General features: G+C 41.6%; 1 protein-coding gene across 3 annotated transcripts in view; it reads left to right on the top strand.

Moving 5' to 3' along the window:
- The window catches only part of TLK2 (tousled like kinase 2), a 102,703-nt gene extending 83,090 nt beyond the window's left edge, over positions 1-19,613 (top strand). For all 3 annotated transcript variants that reach the window (XM_082678881.1, XM_082678880.1, XM_082678882.1), the window contains 6 exons: positions 3,855-3,944; positions 7,601-7,770; positions 8,999-9,137; positions 12,721-12,832; positions 14,667-14,774; positions 16,917-19,613. In XM_082678881.1, coding sequence (XP_082535007.1) covers positions 3,855-3,944; positions 7,601-7,770; positions 8,999-9,137; positions 12,721-12,832; positions 14,667-14,774; positions 16,917-17,090 — 793 coding nt within the window. In that variant the 3' untranslated portion in view covers positions 17,091-19,613. The remainder of the gene's footprint in view (positions 1-3,854; positions 3,945-7,600; positions 7,771-8,998; positions 9,138-12,720; positions 12,833-14,666; positions 14,775-16,916) is intronic.
- Positions 19,614-20,166: the final 553 nt, after the last annotated feature.

The raw sequence follows: 20,166 nt of genomic DNA, 5'->3' as shown, positions 1-20,166 counted from the left end.
TTTTTGCGGTACGCTGGCCCCTCCCTGTTGTGGCCTCTCCCGTTGGGGAGCACAGGCTCCGGACGCGCAGGCTCAGCGGCCATGGCTCACGGGGCCAGCCGCTCCGCGGCATGTGGGATCTTCCCGGACCAGGGCACGAACCTGTGTCCCCTGTATCGGCAGGCAGACCCTCAACCACTGCGCCACCAGGGAAGCCCCCACTGTAGCCTTTTGAAGCAGTGAGGGGTTGAAGTCAGGACCATGCACCTCCTTGACACATTTGGCAAGCTGTTTTGAGTCCTGACGGGTGTAGATTGGTTCTCTTTTCACATTTGTCTACCAGATGGAGTCACAGAGCAAGTGAAGGGGACAGTCTCGTTTTTCTGAGTTCTGTACCAGTTCAGCTGTGGTTCGCAGTGGTGCCCTCCTATTCTTTGTTTCCTCACCAAGGCGGGAGTCCTGACTCCTGAGCACCTTCTGTGGAGCCATCTGGGCAGGAGCTGTTTCCCAGTTGACAGACACACTGGGGAGGGGGTGTGCAAAGTTGTTGTGACCTCTTCATCCTTGAGGGGAAATTCTTAAAGCACTTCCACCTTTCTTTGAAAGATTTTGCTTGCTAACTGATATGAAATCATACTGATGAATTTCAGGCTACAAATAATAGTGAATTAGCAAAATGTTATTAACTCCCTTGAACTTAAATTAAGGAGGCTTATATCAGGCACCAAACAGATTTTAGAGAGTGCTTCAAAACTTCAGTGTTAAACTGAAAAGTAGTACACTTCAGTGTTGTGGTAACATTATGAAATACGAAAATGCTACTGTTACCCTCCATAGTAAGGTCTTTTGATTGCTTTTCGCTTTGTGGGGATGACTTCCAAGCCCCATCTGGAATCAGAACATTTATTTGGGTAAAAAAGAAGGAAAAATTCAAAGAAAATAGAAGGTTGTTCTATTGTTTATTTTTGAGTTCTGTTCTATACCCCCTTTCCTCTCCTCTCCCCACAAACACAAAGTAAACTGATTGTTTTACTTTTGCATTATTAAAGCATTAATAGGTATTACTCGATTTCTTTAACTCCCCAAAATAGCATATTAAGAACTTTATGGTAGGAAAAACTTCATATAAAGCTATCCACAGAAATAATTGTATCTGAAGTAGTTAGTATACTCTTTTTTGTGGGGGGGGGGCTGCGTTGCTACGCGCAGGCTTTCTCTAGTTGCGGCGAGCAGGGGCTACTCTGTTGCAGTGTGCAGGCTTCTCATTGCAGTGGCTTCTCTTGTGGGGGAGTGTGGGGTCTAGGCGCGCAGGCTTCAGTAGTTGTGGCTTGCGGCCTCTAGAGCGCAGGCTCAGTAGTTGTGGCTCAGGGGCTTAGTTGCTCCGCGGCATGTGGGATCTTCCCGGACCAGGGCTCAAACCCGTGTCCCCTGCATTGGCAGGTGGATTCTCAACCACTGCACCACCAGGGAAGTCCAAAGTAGTTAGTATACTCTTGTATGATACTCTTTTCTAATTTTCTAGGATAAAATTATTGAAAGTCTAAATATAGATCCACTTAGAGTAAAAGACTAACACTTAAAAAAAGAAAAAAGACTAACACTTTAGTGGATAAGTTTTTTCCAGCCTTCTATTTAAGTTTCTGTATTTATAGTACATTAGTCCCTTGGATGCTTAGTTGAAAGTTGAACATATAAAGGACATGGCAGAGCCTCTGCCTTGCCTGCTAAACCGTAAGGAATGGCCTTAGAGCCTGATGTGACGTTGAGGGAGTGCTTTCAGTGACACACAGAAAGTTTTCTTAGTTGGCGAGGACTTTGCCACTTTCTTTGATTCATAATTTTTGCCTCCTTTATTTTCCTCTATTTTTTATACCACGATGGAGAAATTGGTCTTTACTTTGAAAAGCACAAAAATCAAAAAGTTAAAAGGGCAGAGGACTATAGATTTATAGTGTGTGAGAGTAAGAAATGACTTAATGGTAATCTGTTTAGACCATAGGTTTCTAAATTTGTTTTCTTTTTTTAGAAACAGCATCACCTTTATTTTACCAAATGAAATATTACATGGAATCTTTTTTTTTGGCTGCACTGTGTGGCATGTGAGATCTTAATTCCCCAACCAGGGATCACACCTGTGCCCCCTGCATTGGAAGCATGGAGTCTTATGCACTGGACTGTCCTGTGGAATATATATATAAATATATATATATATAGTTTGTCTGTTTATTTATTTAGGCTGCATTGGGTCTTCGTTGCTGTGCACGGGCTTTCTCTAGTTGCAGCGAGCAGGGGCTGCTCTTCGTTGTGGTGTGTGGGCTTCTCATTGTGGTGGCTTCTCTTGTTGGGGAGCATGGGCACTAGGCACCCAGGCTTCGGTAGTTGCAGCACGTGGGCTCTAGAGCACAGACTCAGTAGTTGTGGGCGCATGGGTTTAGTTGCTCCACGGCATGTGGGATCCTCCTGGACCAGGGCTTGAACCTGTGTCCCCTGCATTGGCAGGCGGATTCTTAATCACTGCACTACCCGTGGAATCTTGATATGTGAAAAAGGACAGTGTGGAGCTGCTTTGGTGGGATGGGGGGTTGGGTGAAAGCTACGTTTGCTTAGCTTCTCTTTGGAGGCATCCAAATCTAGGGAGCTCCCTTTAAAACTTCCAGTCCACTGCCCTGATGGTGCAGGCCCACAAGGCCGGAGAGGGGGCATCATGGAGCTCAGACTCAAAGCCTGGTTTCTTGATCCCAGTGCCTCCTGTGTTCTAACGCCGCTCTGCCTCAGTGCTGGAAAGTTTTTTCTTTTCAGAAAGACATAAAGATGCTGATGAAATTAAGCATCAGAAGAAGCAAAAACTGCCAAAAATGGCCACTTGAAAAATAAGCCTAGTCAGACAAATTTCCATTGGGGAAGAATATTTAATTACTTTTAGATTCCTATCCTTCCCCTCCCTCTTCCCCTAGTCGTTCCTCAGCTTTTCTTTGGTTGAGTACTTTCTGTGTATTTTTGATATGCTAGAGTACATTTCAGAAAATAACACACTTTTTTTTTAATCATACTATGGAAAGTTTCCCTTTTCTGACTCTTGTCTTACAACAAAATGCCCCAAACTAAATGGTGCTAGATTACTTAAAATATAATAATATCCTATTACTCTCTTTGTAAGTGAGAACTAAATGTTACTCTTTTAAAATTCAGTATATGAATTTGCCAGATTATATCGTACATTTTTGTTCCTAATCTTACTAAATAATTTTAAATTGGAAAAGTACTAAAGAAGAAAGATGTTAATACATACATACATACATATATATATATATATCCTTGTTATAAGAAAACTAGGGTTTCCATAATTTCAAACTTTTGATCAAATTAACATTTTCTTAAAAGAAAGTAAAGCTGATAGTCTTTTAAATTTCTTTTTGTAAGGAGTAGGATTTAAAAACAAACAAATACAAAGCACTGCTAATTGCCTTTTCTAACAGGTAATCCTTTTACCCAGTGAATTTACATGCTAACATTGATCCCCTTGATGTAACCCCAGGATATGTAACATTTATAGATAGAAAATATCAGCTTTAGAGGAAAGAAAAGAATGCTGTCTTTATAATTTTTAAAGTTCTGATATTTGGGTATAAATATAAAAGAGATTACCATAGAATGAACTCGAAAGGGATAAAAGGTTAGCACCTACTATTTTCTCAACAGCTTGGTAGATACTGGTAGAGAAAATAAGATGAAGAAAGATCAGGGGACTAGATGGACCTGAATGGAATGAATGTTCGGGAACAATGGAGAAGTGAGAGAATAAATTAGGAGTATCCTGGAAGAGCTCTAAGAGACAGGCCAAAATGCAAAATGTTAATTTTCCATTTTGTTTACAGGCATGCATGTAGGGAGTACCGGATTCACAAAGAACTGGATCATCCCAGAATAGTTAAACTGTATGATTACTTTTCACTGGACACTGACTCGTAAGTGCTATGCCATTTTAGCTTAGCAGATAATATTTTCTTGCAGTGTGTTGACTACTCATGGAATAGAGTTTAAATCTGGGTCCAGGAAATGCTCTCTGAGGGGACCAAATATACTTATGGGCAAATGATCATATTTGAATTCAGATTTGGGCCAGCAAGACGTCTCTTGGCCACAGGGTGTGTGCTGTTGTGTGCTGGTAAATGTTTTAACAACCAGCTTGGTGGGGAGAGGCATAGGGCTGATTTGTACTGTTTGCCAATTTCTGTGGTATAAATATTCTGAACATGTCCAATTAAAAAAAAAAAGCAGCTTTATCGATACATGTTTACATACATACAGTTCACCCATTTAAAAGTATACAGTTCAGTGGTTTTTAGTGTATTCACAGATATGTACGTTGCAGCCATCACCGTAGTCAATTTTAGAACATTTTCACCACCTCAGAAAGAAACCCTGAACCTTATGCTATCGTCCCCCTATTCTTCCAGCCCCACTCCCTGCCGTAAGCAGCCGCTAATCTACTTTTTGTACCTGTAGATTTGCTATTCTGGACTTTCATATGAATGGATCATATAGTATGTGAACTTCTGTGACTGGCTTCTTTCACTTAGCATGGTGTTTTTTCAAGGTTCTTCTTGTGTCATGTATCAGTACTTCCTTTTTATGACTGGATATATTCCATTGTATGGATACACTACCTTTTGTTTATCCATTCATCCTACCAGTGGCTTAAAAGCCAGCTCACGAAAGTCCTGAAAATTTATCAGCTCTCAGAAACTGGCACAAATTGGTGCCAGCATACCACCGAGAAGCAGCAGTCAGGAGAGTCTCTGCCCCATCCTGATGAGCACTGATGGGCCTCTTAAAGGAGTGCCAGCGGTGTGCCTTTATTGCACAATGAGAATGAATGTGGCATAGCCCAGTGCTACATCCTGAAGTATAAGTTGGTTCAGAGGCTTATAGGGATTTCGGTCCAGCCCTCTCACTTTGTAGGTGGAGATTTGAGGACCAGGGAAGTTAAGTGACTTGTCTGAGATCTTTAATAACCGTAGGCATTGTTGTATTTCATTACTTGGTATAGGTAAGCTCTAGACCTCTCGGTTTATCCAGGAGTTTAGAAATATTTCAGCATTTGGAGACGTTTTCTCTGTTGGAGTCTGAAATGAATCAGGAGAACATACCTAGGTCTGGCCCACAAGTGTTTCCCTCCACCTCTCAGGCTGTTCAGCCTGTTCCAGACAGCAACTGTCTCAGAGGTTGCTGCACAGAGAGCTGGCCGACATTTAGAAGTGGCCCCAAAGGGAGACCATAATTCCCTTTGGAAACATCCACTCAGGGATTTCCCCTTTCCAGTCGGGTGCACCCAGCACAGCCATGTGTGTAGCATGGAGTGGGGTTCAGAAAACCCCACTGTAGTTAGAGAGCAGGTTTCCACAGGGTGGCTTACTGTTTTGCTTTCAGTAAGTTCCTTGAATACTAGGAAGGACACACACACACACACACACACGCACCCCCAAATGTAAGTACAAAAACCGTTTCAAAAATAAATATAATGACTCGGATTATCTGCTGTTTTGAATTGTATACACACTTTTAACTAATCTGAGAAATTGAGTTGATTCTATGCTATTGTTAAGTTGTTTACTTTGTTCTTCCTGTTGTGTGTATGGTGAATTTTTATCAAAAGTAAGTCAGACCATTGTTTTAGAAAGTCTTCTGAGAGTTGTTTGGGTATTAAAAGTGAGATTTTATTTTCAGCTTAAATTCACTAAGCATGAGAGTCTTTGCCTCAGATTTCAGCATATCAGATCAGAGAATCTATAAATTTTAGGCATATTTTCTCAGATAGGGTGCTAGCATGCTAGGACATGCTATGTTTCATAAGAAGCATGAGCTGTTGTTCAGTTTGGGGATCCCACAGGACTGTGTGTGTCCGCATTTTGTTGCTGTGCTTTGTGAAGGCCTCAAACTGCCCAGAGCCCCATACTGCTAGTCCTGCGCCTCTTTAATCTTAGCTGAGTTGGCCCTTGCAGGGTATGTTTACCAGGCTCCTTTGTCAGTTGTTATTCAGTGGGGTTCAGCCAATGGGGAGATAGGTGGTGGTGGGTGGAGACCCCTCCGCCCAGCTGTGGTTGCAGTTTCCCTTGGTAAGTCTGGTTCTGGTTGCACCACCCTCCTCCCTTTGGCCCTCTGGCCTTAGGGTGCTAATGCCTTCCTGCTCTAGATGATTTCTGGGGTGCTCACTGGCCACTTTGTCTTCTCAGCTCTTCCGTCATTTCTGGGATTAGTTCCCTGAATTAAAGCCCCTCTGTTATAAATACTGGTTTTTATTTCCCAGCTAGACCCTGAGTGATTTACCCATATTGTCACAGCTTAGAATAGTTTAAAAGGTATTCATCTCTCAGGAAGCCTTCCTTTAGCTTATAACTGCCTTGGAAGATAGACACATGACCCTTAGTGGCGCGAATGGTATGTAGTTTTAAATTTGGGTCTGTATGATATATATACAATGGAATATTACTCAGCCATAAAAAGAAACAAAAGTGAGTTATTTGTAGTGAGGTGGATGGACCTAGAGACTGTCATACAGAGTGAAGTAAGTCAGAAAGAGAAAAATAAATGCCGTATGCTAACATATATATATGGAATCTAAAAAAAATATATATGGTTCCGAAGAACCTAGGGGCAGGACAGGAATAAAGACGCAGACGTAGAGAATGGACTTGAGGACACAGGGAGGGGGAAGGGTAAGCTGGGACAAAGTGAGAGAGTGGCATGGACATATATACACTACCAAATGTAAAATAGATAGCTAGTGGGAAGCAGCCGCATAGCACAGGGAGATCAGCTCGGTGCTTTGTGACCACCGAGAGGGGTGGGATAGGGAGGGAGGGTGGGAGGGAGACGCAAGAGGGAGGAGATATGGGGATATATGTATATGTATAGCTGATTCACTTTGTTATAAAGCAGAAACTAACGCACCATTGTAAAGCAATTATACTCCAATAAAGATGTTAAAAAAAATTGGGGTCTGTATGCTATACTGATACAAGTGAAAGAAAAAAACTCATACTGTGTAATAATACATTTGTTAGAACCATCAATACTGTACTTTAAAAAGCTCTTTTATACCTTGTGTGTTTAGCAAAGAGAAATCATAGTATGTGTCAATCTGGCAGGAGAGGTAGTATGCAACCAGCCCTTGGGACCTAGGCAAACCCTAGATTCTTCCTCACTGTCAGCACTTGAGGTCATATAAAATGTTTGCAGTGACAATTGTGTATTTGATCATAAGGTGCTTGTTTAGAAATGGAGCATTGTGTAGATAGTAAAAGAGGTATCTAGCTTAAATACATTACGGTTCCTGTCAGTATTGTTATAGTCTTGATTCAAGGAGAGGTATGCCCTGGGTGAACTTTAGCACAGCAGGTTCCAGCAGGAAGGGTGCAGACGCTCTTCACCAAAAGAGTAAGCAGTTTTCTTCCAGTAAACCACTCAGTTAGCTAATACTGAATAAAGAATAGAAGAATATTTTAAGGAGCAAAGAAGAAAGAAGTGAGAAGCTAATGACCTGACGTTTTCAGTTGGGCTGGTTTAGACTTAATCTGCTTGCTCTTACCCCACGGTCAAATGTTGGTTTATTTATGTTTAGGTTTTGTACAGTATTGGAATACTGTGAGGGAAATGATCTGGACTTCTACCTGAAACAGCACAAATTAATGTCGGAGAAAGAGGCCCGATCCATTATCATGCAGATTGTGAATGCTTTAAAGTACTTAAATGAAATAAAACCTCCCATCATACACTATGACCTCAAACCAGGTATGTCTAATTTTTAGGAGACAGTATTGGTAGTATTTCTTTGGTCTTATAAGTGATTTTTAACTTTATAAAGTTAGGGGACTTGGCCGGGGACCAAGAAGGCCTAATAACATCTGACTTTAAATTGCCTGGGTAGTGGGAATAAGAGAGTCCCGGCCACACAGCACTGGGTTTATTAGGAGGGTGGGTTGTATTAAATGCTCTGGAGAAACAATGCCCTTGTCTTAGAGCCAGGGCAGTTCATGATGTCAGTCCGATTAAGAAAGAACTGCTCTGGCAAGCTCAGTTTTGTTTTTTTCCCATTACTCACACTGCATAGCAGTTCCTCTACTCCAAGTCTCTCTGATAAGTGCCCCCCACATTAACAAATTATTTTACACATACGCCTCCCATTTCATTAAATTCCGAGTGGAATTTTCCATCTTTTCTCATGGTTACTATCTAACTTTGATAGTCGCCAGTCGAGTAGAGAGCAGTTAGACTTCGTACTTCTGTCTGTTGTCATTTTGAGCTGTTGCTTAGAAGTCTGCCTGTGTTGTCTGTAGACAGCTCTAACCAGCTGAGCTTAGGTGTTGGGAAGATTCCCATTTACCTCCTGGTGGGCACGGTTGTTAACTTTGCTTTCCTCTTCTGATAGCTACATGTTAAATCTCACTATTCACTATTCTTTAATTTTCTAGTATAATTCAAATGACTAAAAAATTCATCACAATGAAGTGATTTTTTAAAAAGATGGCTATTGTGTGATTGGGTTTTCTGTCACTGAATCCATTACATTTTCCTGCCCCAGGAGCTGTAGGTGGCACTGTGGTACTAGCTTAGATTCCCTTGTATGTTTTCTTTGATTCCCCCCGCCCCCCCCTCCGAAACTACTGTCCTAAACAGGGTGGTTAAGAGATCCTTACTGAAAGTTCGGATGTAACTTTCCCACTATTTTTGACCAACCGTAGAAGTGATACTTTACTTTGGCCAGTTAATTATTTTTTTCCACTGCTCATAGTGGTGGTTTTGGCATATTAAGCAGGTGATTCTTGGAAAAGAGAAATTTGCCGCCAGGCGCTTACAACTCTCCCCTAGCATCCAGAGTCCAGATCGTTTTATTCCAGAGATTTAAATGTTTGCTGTTATATGTAAGAGTTTCAGTTCAGTTGTCCTCTTCTTGCCTGTTATTACCTTGGTTTATTTTAATTAGTAAGTTTTTTATTCATGAAGTTTTTTATCTTTTTAGGTAATATTCTTTTAGTAAATGGTACAGCATGTGGAGAGATAAAAATCACAGATTTTGGTCTTTCCAAGATCATGGATGATGATAGCTACAATTCAGTGGATGGCATGGAGCTAACATCACAAGGTGCTGGTACTTACTGGTAGGTACCTGGGAGATTTGTCAAGTTGGCTGATGGAGATGTGGCTGTGCTATACTGAAGTGTTGGTAATTATTAATTAAACTACATCCTGTCTGCTTAGGCAAAAATGCTGTATACCATAGTAGACTTTCCTCTCCAAATATTTACTGTCTTTTCAACAGTTTGACTCTTTGTATTTACATGAATTTGTCTTAATTTTTCTTTCTGTTCTTGAAAAACCATTGAGAAAGAGATTATGTGGGGCCACGTGTTTGAGTTGTTTGTTTCCTCCATAGGTTTGCCCCTACTGAGTAGATAGAGGATGAGGTTGCTCATGCGTATGTAAAGAATGGCCTTAAATTCTTTTCAGAATTTCAAATGCAGGTCTCTCTCTTCATGAGTTAATGGGATGAGGGATTTGTTTTTAGAGTTGCCTGAGGATGGTGGACTCTCAAGAACTAAGGAGTGATGAAGATTAGGACGTAAAATAACCATAGCATCCCTTGAAATCTAAACAGGAGAACACAAGCATGGTTTACCAAGAAATTTGTCCATTTCTGGCAGCCACGTTCTAAAAGGTTTTGAGCCACATTTCTTCCCGTCTGTTGTCACTCATCTACTCCCCAGCCACCCCACCCCAGCTAGCTCTGCCTGCCTGTTCTATGCCCTATCCTACTCTGCCAAGTATTACTTTTGACAGTGAGAACCATAAAAGATACCTGCAGCTCAGGCATTTGGCTTTGTGATTGTAAAGGCATGTTACCAGAGCTTTCTTTTCACGTCTGCGGCAGTGACACAAAGCCATACATTGCAATGTGTAATTCTGAACATGGGAAAGCCTCCAGTAGCACTAAGGGAGGGGGAATACATACTGTTAAACCCCAGGGTCAGTTGGCCAAGTCACTTATGTTTGAGACTGAAGGGCCCTGGCCCTTAGGAGATTAGTGACTCTCTCGGAATGAGGTTGTTGATCTGAAACAGACAGAGAAGAGGGGGACGTCAGTCCTGGTCTTACCACTCCCATCATATTAAAGAAAGACTCAATCATATCCTGCTAGAAACACCATGTACACAAAATTTCAACTTTCCCTTGCTCCGTATTGTTTGTGGAGATGGTACCTATAGTGAAAATCAGTCCCTAAATTAAAACTTTGAGATTCTAGGTTTAAAATAGAAGCTACATTTACAGTGTTTATTCACTTGGTGGTGGTTGTGGGTTCCTGTCAGTAAATGATACAAAAATATCTGTTGTTGGAAATTCTGGAAGCAGGTCTATACCTCTGCTATATAAATTCACCAGAACTTGGATTTTAGCTTTTCATTTGATAGCTTGTTCTTTTTTAAAGGTAAAGATTTTTCATGTTTAAATTAATTATCTCATTGCTGCCTATTGCTGTATTTGCTAAGCTATAAAATTCAGTGGTTGGAATTTAAATAAAAATATATAATGTTTGGGATTTGCTTCAAAGTAATCTGTTTGGGGGAGGTGGAGAGGGGTGTATAAGAGCAAAGATTTGCCGCATCTTGACAATTATTGAAGCTGGATGATGTTTACGATTCTTTCTACTTTAGATCATATTTGAAGATTTTTTTTCATAATAAAGAGTAAAGTAGAGAGGGAGCTACTGAGAAAATTAATATTATGGGTTTCTATGAAGGTTTAAAAAGTCTCCATATTGGTGTTTATAATCACCATCCTCAATATGTCATCCTCGTATTATGTCCCAGAGACACATAGATAGAATGGGAGGACATAACAGATTTTAAGTGATTGTTTGCGGCATTTGGTTGTTCCGGAATTCTTCTACATGGAATACTACTTTTAAATAAGGAACCCCTAGACTAGGCCTTGAGAATCATTTTTCTCTATGAGGATTTTATCATGATGGCGTATGCAACTTTGTTTGTTTTTTAAATACAATTTAGTGTAGTATCTTAGAACTGTCTTCTACTCTCCCTCCCAGAGTCCTTGATAAGGACTTAGAATGCTTATTATTTGGGTGAAGAACTAGTGTATTTCTTCATTTATAGTTGGGGAAACTGAGTCCTAGAAAGTGATATGCCAGATTTGTACTGTTAAGGGACAGTGTCTATTTGGCCAAATTATTGCTCTGCATTTGGAGAAGTCCAGCAACCTCTGTGCTTCCTCACCACAAACAAGAACTTACTTTTTCCCTACTGCTTCCACCAAAGAGTTATAAGTACATTAAAAAAATCATTTTAGAATCAAGGTTCTATTTGTTATTTATCCAAGATCATATTTAAGTTATGTATATTAAAGAATCAAGAACCATGAAAACTTACGGTTCAGGGAGGTTTTAGTGGCATTTGGAAGAGCTGTTCTTTTTATAGATTCTTTGTCTATATTTTTATTTCTTTGCCTTTCTCCCCCACCCCCCTTTGTGAGTTCTCTGTCTATATTTTCACTTTTCAATGTGTGTTTTGGCTAAAAGCTTTCATTGTGAAATAATAATCTAGGTCAGTGGTCTTAATCATTTAAAAATGACTGTTAAAAAGGAACAACCTGAAACTAAAATTCTTTAAAAAAAAAAAAAAAGCCCATCATCTGAACATTTTCTGCCTCTCAACTCTTGTGATTCTCTTCCAGCTATACATTTAGATTTTTATACCAGAAGCACAGCAGGGTTTATAATAGTTTTTCACAGAATTGATTTTGCCAGCATGAAATCTGCAGAAATCAATTTGTTATCTTCAGAATTCTGCCTTCCAGCTGTGCTATGGTGAAGACTCCAGGCAATGAGGAGAAACATATTTATTTCGTTTCCTAAATGCTAAGAGGCACTTACCTTCCACACCATACAATTTGGTGTGGTTGGCTGTCCAGCTAGTCTTTTTAGAGGCCAGGGGTGGGTGGGGAAGGAACGAATTCAGATGAGGATTGAGTTGGGCTAATAACTAGTAGTTTGTTTGGCTTTTTATGCACTATTTGTTAGTCTCCCATAAGCCCCTGATCACTCTTAAAGTAGGGAATGTAAAATATCCTTTCATAATATGAACTTCAATGTCACCATTGACTATAATTGTAGTTATTTTTAGTCTAGATTTCCAAAAGAGGCTACCTTAAGAAGACAGAATAGCCACTCCCCTCAGAGATTTGTACTGGGTCCTGAATTCATTTGGACTTCTAAAGGAGTAATTTATTTTGGAGACATCTTCTTCTGCCAGCCTGAAAGGAAATCACACCACTTCTAGTTGTATTTTAATGTTTGTTGCTGCAGCTGTCATAAAAGGGAGTGCACTTCTTTTGTGCTCCCTCTCCTTTTAAAAACTTGTTGAATGACACCTGTATTAGGCACAGCACTGGGAAAGGAGGCTGGGGTGGGTAAAGTAGGAACTAGGGACAATATTCACCTCTGTCCGTAAGTAAGAAACATGTATTTTAAGGCTTTATAATAGGACATTGCTGCCTCCTTAAGTTAGAGTGTCTTTTCATCTACTTTATCCAGATGGGTCTAAGTTGGCTTTTCAACTGTTAAGATTCAGATATTTTTATTTCTAACAGGGTCTTTATTTTGCCTTTTTGTAAATGTCTTAGATTTATACAGTCTTTTTTCTAAGAATTTTTATTTCCCTTTTGTCCCAGGTATTTACCACCAGAGTGTTTTGTGGTTGGGAAAGAACCACCAAAGATCTCAAATAAAGTCGACGTCTGGTCAGTGGGTGTGATCTTCTACCAGTGTCTTTATGGAAGGAAGGTAATGAAGACAGTTGGATGTGGTGGCTTCTGTCTTAGGTGGTGCATGTACACGGTGGCATTGTGTGGATTATTCTCTTGGAGTTAATCATTGGGTTATACAGAATGGAATCCTGAAAGTTGTGGTTGGAAGAAAATACAGACTTTAATTATAAAAGCTTTATGCATAAGCAGAAATTTTCAGGCCCAGGGCACCTAATGAATTCTGCGGAGCTGTTGAAGACATGCATTTTTTGCTGTTCTCAGATCCAGTCTGTGTTTTGATTCTGATAATATGTACAGGGAAAAATAGTTACTAAAGTATACAGTCTTCCCAAGAGCCATTCTTAAGGGTCCCAAGAATTGAAACTTGAAAAATCTGCAAGGCTTCTTACTGCCAGCCACCCCATTAGTTAGAGCTATTATTAATAAAAGCATGCTTTGTATTTCTGTACCGGGTAGGTGACATCAGAAAGTACTCATTGTCTGTTACTTCTGGTAAAGGTGATATATTATTTGCGTAAGTAAAAATGTAGATGGTAAACTACATCTAATGAATTGTCACATTTGTGTTTTCCTTATGAGCATAATATCTTGTATAAATGTATATATTGGGATCCAGTTGTATGTTTATATTCTTATTTCTGCTACTGGTGTGTTTGTGTGTTTTAGCGTTCCCCATTGGGCTGTGGGTTTAAGCCATTTGGGAGTTCTACAACTCCCTTAGACTCCTAATATTTTGATTACAATCTCCAGACCAAATTCTTAATTCAGATCTCAGCTTCCTCTTTAACTTCTCCTTGGGTTTGTTTCTTTATTGTACCTATCTAATGTGGGGAAACTATTCAGAACTAATAGGGTTTAATTATCATTTATACTCTGATATTGTGGAAGTGCTGCTGATAATAGTAGTAGAGGTTATCTAGAAAGAATCGTGATCTCAGTAGAAACACTGTAGAGATGACACTAGGTGTGAACTTATTTTTTTAGGAGTTTATTAGAAGATAGCAATTTGTGGCACAGATGAAGCCACTCACTGAGTAGCCCCGACTCTGTTTTTTCCCCACTTTGTTGGTACCCCTCTCCTCTTTCACTTCCTTTCCATTTCTTCATCTGTGTCTCGGGTCTGTCAGCGGCACACATATATATTACTTAAGCCCACAGGTATCACTCAGGGCAAAAGAGGTTGCTGGTTCTTGCTCTGAATCTTCTTTATCTTTGCTGTAAGCAAAGCTTAGCAGAGGTGTTGTGACATAGCAGATGCTGCTTCTGGTCCCAGCTCTGCCTTAACCTAGATGTTGGAATTTGAGCAAGTTACTTAAGCTCTGAGCCTTTCCATCCATTATCTATAAAATGAGAGAATTAGAGGAGATCATCTCCAAAGTTCATTCTAGCAGTTCTTGTTGAGATGTGTCTTCTCCTTTCCTTTCTCTTTGGTTTTGAATTGTGTTCTCTCTCTCAATTAATTAATTTAAGGTTGCGTCAGGTCTTCGTTGCTGCATGTGGGCTTTTCTCTAGTTGTGGTGAGCGGGGGCTACTCTTGGTTGTGGTGTGTGAGCTTTTCATTGCGGTGGCTTCTCTTGTTGCGGAGCACAAGCTCTAGGCGTGCAGGCTTCAGTAGTTGTGGCACGTGGGCTCAGTAGTTGTGGCTTGCGGGCTCTAGAGCGCAGGCTCAGTAGTTGTGGCGCACAGGCTTAGTTGCTCCGCGGCCTGTGGGATCTTCCCGGACCAGGGCTCAAACCCGTGTCCCCTGCATTGGCAGGCAGATTCCTAACCACTGTGCCACCTGGGAAGTCTGTGTTCTCTCTAATTTTAACCAGAGGCATACCTTTGTTTGTTTTGTTTTTATATGATAGCCTTTTGGCCATAACCAGTCCCAGCAAGACATTCTACAAGAAAATACTATCCTCAAAGCTACTGAAGTGCAGTTCCCGCCAAAGCCAGTAGTAACACCCGAAGCAAAGGTAAGTTTTGATCCATTGGCCAGCAGAAATGTCTGCTTTGCTTTCTCTATTATTTCTCTGGGTAGTTTGTCCAACCCCTACCTTCTTCTTCCCCTCTCTTCCCACAACAAACATTTATTGGGTGCCTATTAAGTACTAGACACTGTTCTAGGTAGTGGAAGGAGCTGTGACTGTGTGGCAGTGAACTGCACAGACAAGGTCCCTATACTTACGGAGTTTACATTTTACTAGGTGAGACGAACAATAACTAAAAATGAATACGTTTCAGGTGGTGATAAATGTTTTGAAGAAAGCAAATTGGAGTAAGGGAGTAGAGAGGGGGGAACCCATGGTCGGGGAAGGCCTCAGTGATGAAGTGACTTTTTTGAACAGTCTTGACTGATGTGAAGGTGGGAGCCATGTATAGATTTGGGAGAAGAATATTCTGAGCAGAGAGAAGTGAATAAAGCTCAGATGTGAGTGTGAGCTTAGCAGGTCCACAGAGCAGGCTGAGCAGAGGGGAGAGTAGTAGGAGAGGCAGCAGGATAGATTGTAAACTGATGGAAGGCAGTTGAAGGTTTTAATCAGGGCAACTTTGTGATCTGATTACTGTTTCAAAAGCCTGCCCTGGAAGCTGTGTAGAGGGAAAGTTCAAGGCAAAAGGAGTTTATTTGATTGGTGTCCATCCCAAGAAAACCTTCCAGCTCCAGGTATCTCACTAAGAAAGCTTAATTTTTTTTTTTTTTGCGGTACGCAGGCCTCTCACTGTTGTGGCCTCTCCCGTTGCGGAGCACAGGCTCTAGACGCGCAGGCTCAGCGGCCATGGCTCACAGGCCCAGCCGCTCTGCAGCATGTGGGATCTTCCCGGACCAGGGCACGAACCCGTGTCCCCTGCATTGGCAGGCGGACTCTCAACCACTGCGCCACCAGGGAAGCCCAGAAAGCTTAATTTTTAAAGGCCAAGGATCCTTATGTTCATTTCTGTTAATTTGTTATTTTCCAAATGCTTTAATAAAGCAACTATGTGTAGGTGTCTTTGCTTTTGAAAAACCAGGAATTTTATTAATTAAACATGAAAAAAATAGAAAATCAGTAGTTCATTTTATGTTTTAGATATATTAAAATAGACTTTACTTTTCAGAGCAGTTTTAGATTCACAGCAAAACTGAGTGGAACATAAAGCATTGCCATATACTCCCTGCTGACGCAGCCACCCCATCCGCGGATGCACAGCCTTCCCCCTGTCAGCATCCTGCACCAGAGTGGTACATCTGCTACGATCAATGGACCTACATCCAGGCATCATTACCACCCGAATGTAAAGGATGGACTTTGGATGATAATATTTTAGATTTTTTTAAATTGATTCAATTTAAAAGAATTACGTTATAAGGCTGTGATTAAATAGAACTGTCTGGTTAAGAAATAGGAGAAGACAGATAATCTACGTAAGGGCCTTTGTGTTTAAAATTGTAGAAACTGAGGCTACATAGCTCTTCGTACCTAGCACAAAGGAAACCTCCATGTTGGTAGTGAATTAGGATTCCGAATCAGTAAGTTTTTATGTCTGCAGTACTCTTGAGGAGACAAGTCCTGTTCAGGTTTTCCTTTACTGCTTAGATGTAGTAGTGCCTGATCATTTGCCTGCTGATCTTTCAGGGAAAAATAAGATACACCGAGAAAGCATTTACCCATCTGTGGCACACCGCAGTGTTAGTCAGTATTGGTCTCCTCACCCTGCACGTGGTGATAGTTTGTAACTACAGTTTCCACTTCCTCAGGAAGTTCACACGAGACCGTGGTTTGTAGATGCAGAACTGTGAAGTTGTACTGTGCCCGTGCACATCAGCCGAGGCAGAGAGGGGGAGTTTTGCGCTGGTCTTTGTGCTTTGGGGACAGAGATCTTTAGAGGTCGTGCCCCGTGCCCCCTCGGGAATGGCTCAGGCACCTTCGCTGGGGAAGGAACCAGCGGCCACAGAGAGATGCTGCGTCTGGCACGTCTCTCCTGGGTCTGCCTAGTGGTGTCCAGGCAGGGCCCTAAAGCCCCTTCTCTTTAGGAGACGTTTGTTCTGGGCCCTGGCAGCTGCCACAGAACCTCCTGGGTTCCCTCTTGGGGTGCCAGGATCATCTGCTTCAGGCTTCTTCAAGAAACTTTCCTTTCAGGCGTTTATTCGACGATGCTTGGCCTACCGAAAGGAGGACCGCATCGACGTCCAGCAGTTGGCCTGTGACCCCTACTTGCTTCCTCACATCCGAAAGTCGGTCTCCACAAGTAGCCCTGCTGGAGCTGCTATTGCATCAACCTCTGGGGCGTCCAATAACAGTTCTTCGAATTGAGACCCACTCCTAGCCACAAACTGTTCAACACACACAAAGTGGACTAATGGCATTCAGCAGCGGGTTTGGAACATAGCGAATCCAAATGGATCTCATGAAACCTGTACCAGGTGCTTTTATTTTCTTGCTTTTTTTCCCATCCATAGAGCATGACAGCATCGATTCTCATTGAGGAGAAACCTTGGGCAACTCTGGCCAGGCTTCGTAGGAAAAGGCCCCGCCCAAGGTTCCGGCGTCAACGGCCACTGCGTGTGGCTGCTCTGAGTGAGGAAAAAATTAAAAAGAAAAACTGGTTCCATGTACTGTGAACTTGAAAACATGCAGACTCAGGGGGGGGTCCCTGATGCAGTGCTTCAGATGAAGAATGTGGACTTGAAAATACAAGACTGGGCTAGTCCAGTGTCTATATTTAAACTTGTTCTTTTCTTTTAATAAAGTTTAGGTAACATCTCCTGAAAAGCTTGTAGCACAAAGGCTCGGCTGGGGATGGTGTTTGACTTCGGAGGAAAAAAAGTTGCTCTTGCCTGTTAAAGGCACTAGAGTTAGTGTTTTATCCCTAAATAACTTCAGTTTTTAAAAACATGCAGCTTCCCTCCCCCCTTTTTTATTTTTGAAAGAATACATTTGGTCATAAAGTGAAACCCGTATTAGCAAGTACGTGGCAATGTTCATTCCAGCCAGATGCAGCTTTCTCCTCCGTCTGGTCTCCTGTTTGCAATTGCTTCCCTCATCTCAGTAGGGAAAAAATTGAGTGGGAGTACTGAGATGTGTGGGGTTTTGCCATTGGACAAAGAATGAGGCTAGAACTCTGCAGCTTGGAGTCTCTCTAGGTTTTCAGCTATTTCTTCACAATTTGAACACTTGACGGTTGTCCCTTTTAATTTATTTGAAGTGCTATTTTTTTAAATAAAGGTTCATCTGTCCATGCAGTCCTCTTGGATTCTCTGAATGTAGTAACTATTGAAACTGTTCCAAAGGTAGGCAGAAAATGGGCTGGGGAGCCCGATGCTCCAGGGATCAGGAGTCCCACCCACAGTCTCGTGTGTGCTTGCTAAATGGTGTACATTTCTTGTTAACCGTGATATTAAAACTTGATCAGCACATAAGCTTTCCTCTGTTAGATCTTTTGGCAGGAAACAACCTCCAAACCCCTAAATTTTGTGGGTGTGTGTGTCTGTGTGTGCATGTGCACACACACACTTTGTCTAACTCACTTTAATAGATTCATTGAGTGAAGTTAAAAAATAATCTCAAAGGAAATAGGTATTTCAAATATGAACATTCTCTTGGAACTAATTTTTTTAAAATTTGGTTGTTTCTGAGATGTATGATCAACTGAAGATGGAGCTGAAATGGGAGCTGCATGGCCCCACTGTGCCCTTGAAACAGCAGAGCACTCGACAGTACAGGGGGAAGGAGGCCAGAGTCTGAACATGTGGGAGCCAGCTTGGAATGTTACTGACATATGTGGCAAAAGGGCTCAGCCAGAAATATTTAAAGATGCAGCATTCAGGCATCTGAGTTCCCTAGGCAGGGGGGAGGGCAGTCAGGAAGGGTAGAGAGCTCTCAAATGACTCATGACTAGTATTTCTTTTACATGTGAAAAATGCCAGTAGTGACACATTTTCTAGGACCTTTGTTTGTTTTGTGGACCTGCCCCACTCTCCCCAGTGTCAGGAGATCTTAAGGGACGATGGAGTGTTCCATATTGGAGAGAGGTTCACGGATGTATTGTCCTGTGGAACTCTGAAGGGAAGGAAGTCAGCTCCAGAGTCCTTGTTGCCCCTAGCTTTCCAAAGCGATTTTATTGCAATATATGTATTTATACACATGTGTGTATCGTACCTTTTTTTTAAACCATTACTTTCAAGCTGCTAATCAGAATACCCATGGGGTCTCAAAGGTTGAGCACAACACTGAAAGGATGGTGTCTGTATATGTGAAAAGATGGATGAAGTTGAGACCATGTTTAAACTTACTCAAGATAATTAAGTTCTGTTCCTCTATTCTTCCCTCTCATTCAATGATCCCATCTCATTCAATGAAGTGTTTAATTTTTAACTTTCTTTTAAGGATGAAGGAATGCTGCATCTTTAAGACTTCCCTCTAACTTCCTGCCTCCTTTCCCCCAAGTTCTTATGAGTGAAGCTGTAGGACTTTATTTGGTGATCTACCTTTTCTACCCTCATTTTGAAGAAGGGATGCCCTCTCTTCTTGCTTTTATTGGGTCTAGGGCTTGGTTGGAGCTGATTGGGCTTGGTTGAGTCTGGCCAAGGCCTCTTTCCACTGCATGGATAAGCCCCAGGGAACATGCAGAATGTTGACCTTTTCTAGACTTGTACGTAACCAGTGAAATCACTAAGTGGAGTTCTTCCATGACATATTTTGTTAATATGGGTTTCACTTTTTCCAAGGATAATCCCTCATTGCCACAATGTTGATTTACTTTAAACAATGACAGAAAAATGTGTACTAATTTGTAATTAAATCCAGCCAGACTGTTGGCTTTTCCCAATTTGGGGGGTGGGGAAAATATTAAAATAAGTTTTAAGAAGTGATTTCCCAGCCTCTTGATTTTACTCTAGTCTCCAGCTTCACACGGGGCCCTTACCACCTAGAGTATAGCTAGAGGAATCCTGGCAGCTGGCAGAGTCCCAGTGGACGTTGCAGGCATGATGGGAGTGTGGGATTCATGCAACATGTTTTATACCCCTGATGTGCCAACAGCTAGGCTTGTGGGTGGGAATACAGCAATGAACAGAATGGGGAAGGCCCAGCCATGACCATGAGCTCACCATTCAGGGGTAAAGGCACTGGGCCCCAGGAAGGGATGGAATACAGGGGTCGAGGAGAAGGACTTGGGCTCTGAATCTTCCATCGTGACATGGGCAGCTTTAAATAGAGAATCGCCAGTCAGAGCCGTACGCACCCCACCCTGCGGCTGACCTGGACACATCTGCTGTCCTTTTTTAGAGGGTTTGTTTCTTGCCTGCTTTCTAGTCCAGGAAAGACAGGGTTTCCTCCAGCTGAGAAGATTAGCAGTCAAGGAGCTCTTGTGTTTCTTAATTTAGAAAAT

Source organism: Grampus griseus (genome assembly GCF_964374135.1).
Source record: "Grampus griseus genome assembly, chromosome: 20".
NCBI lineage: Eukaryota > Metazoa > Chordata > Mammalia > Artiodactyla > Delphinidae > Grampus > Grampus griseus.
Note: the sequence above shows the minus strand (reverse complement) of the source record. Positions and strands in the feature narration are given on the sequence as shown.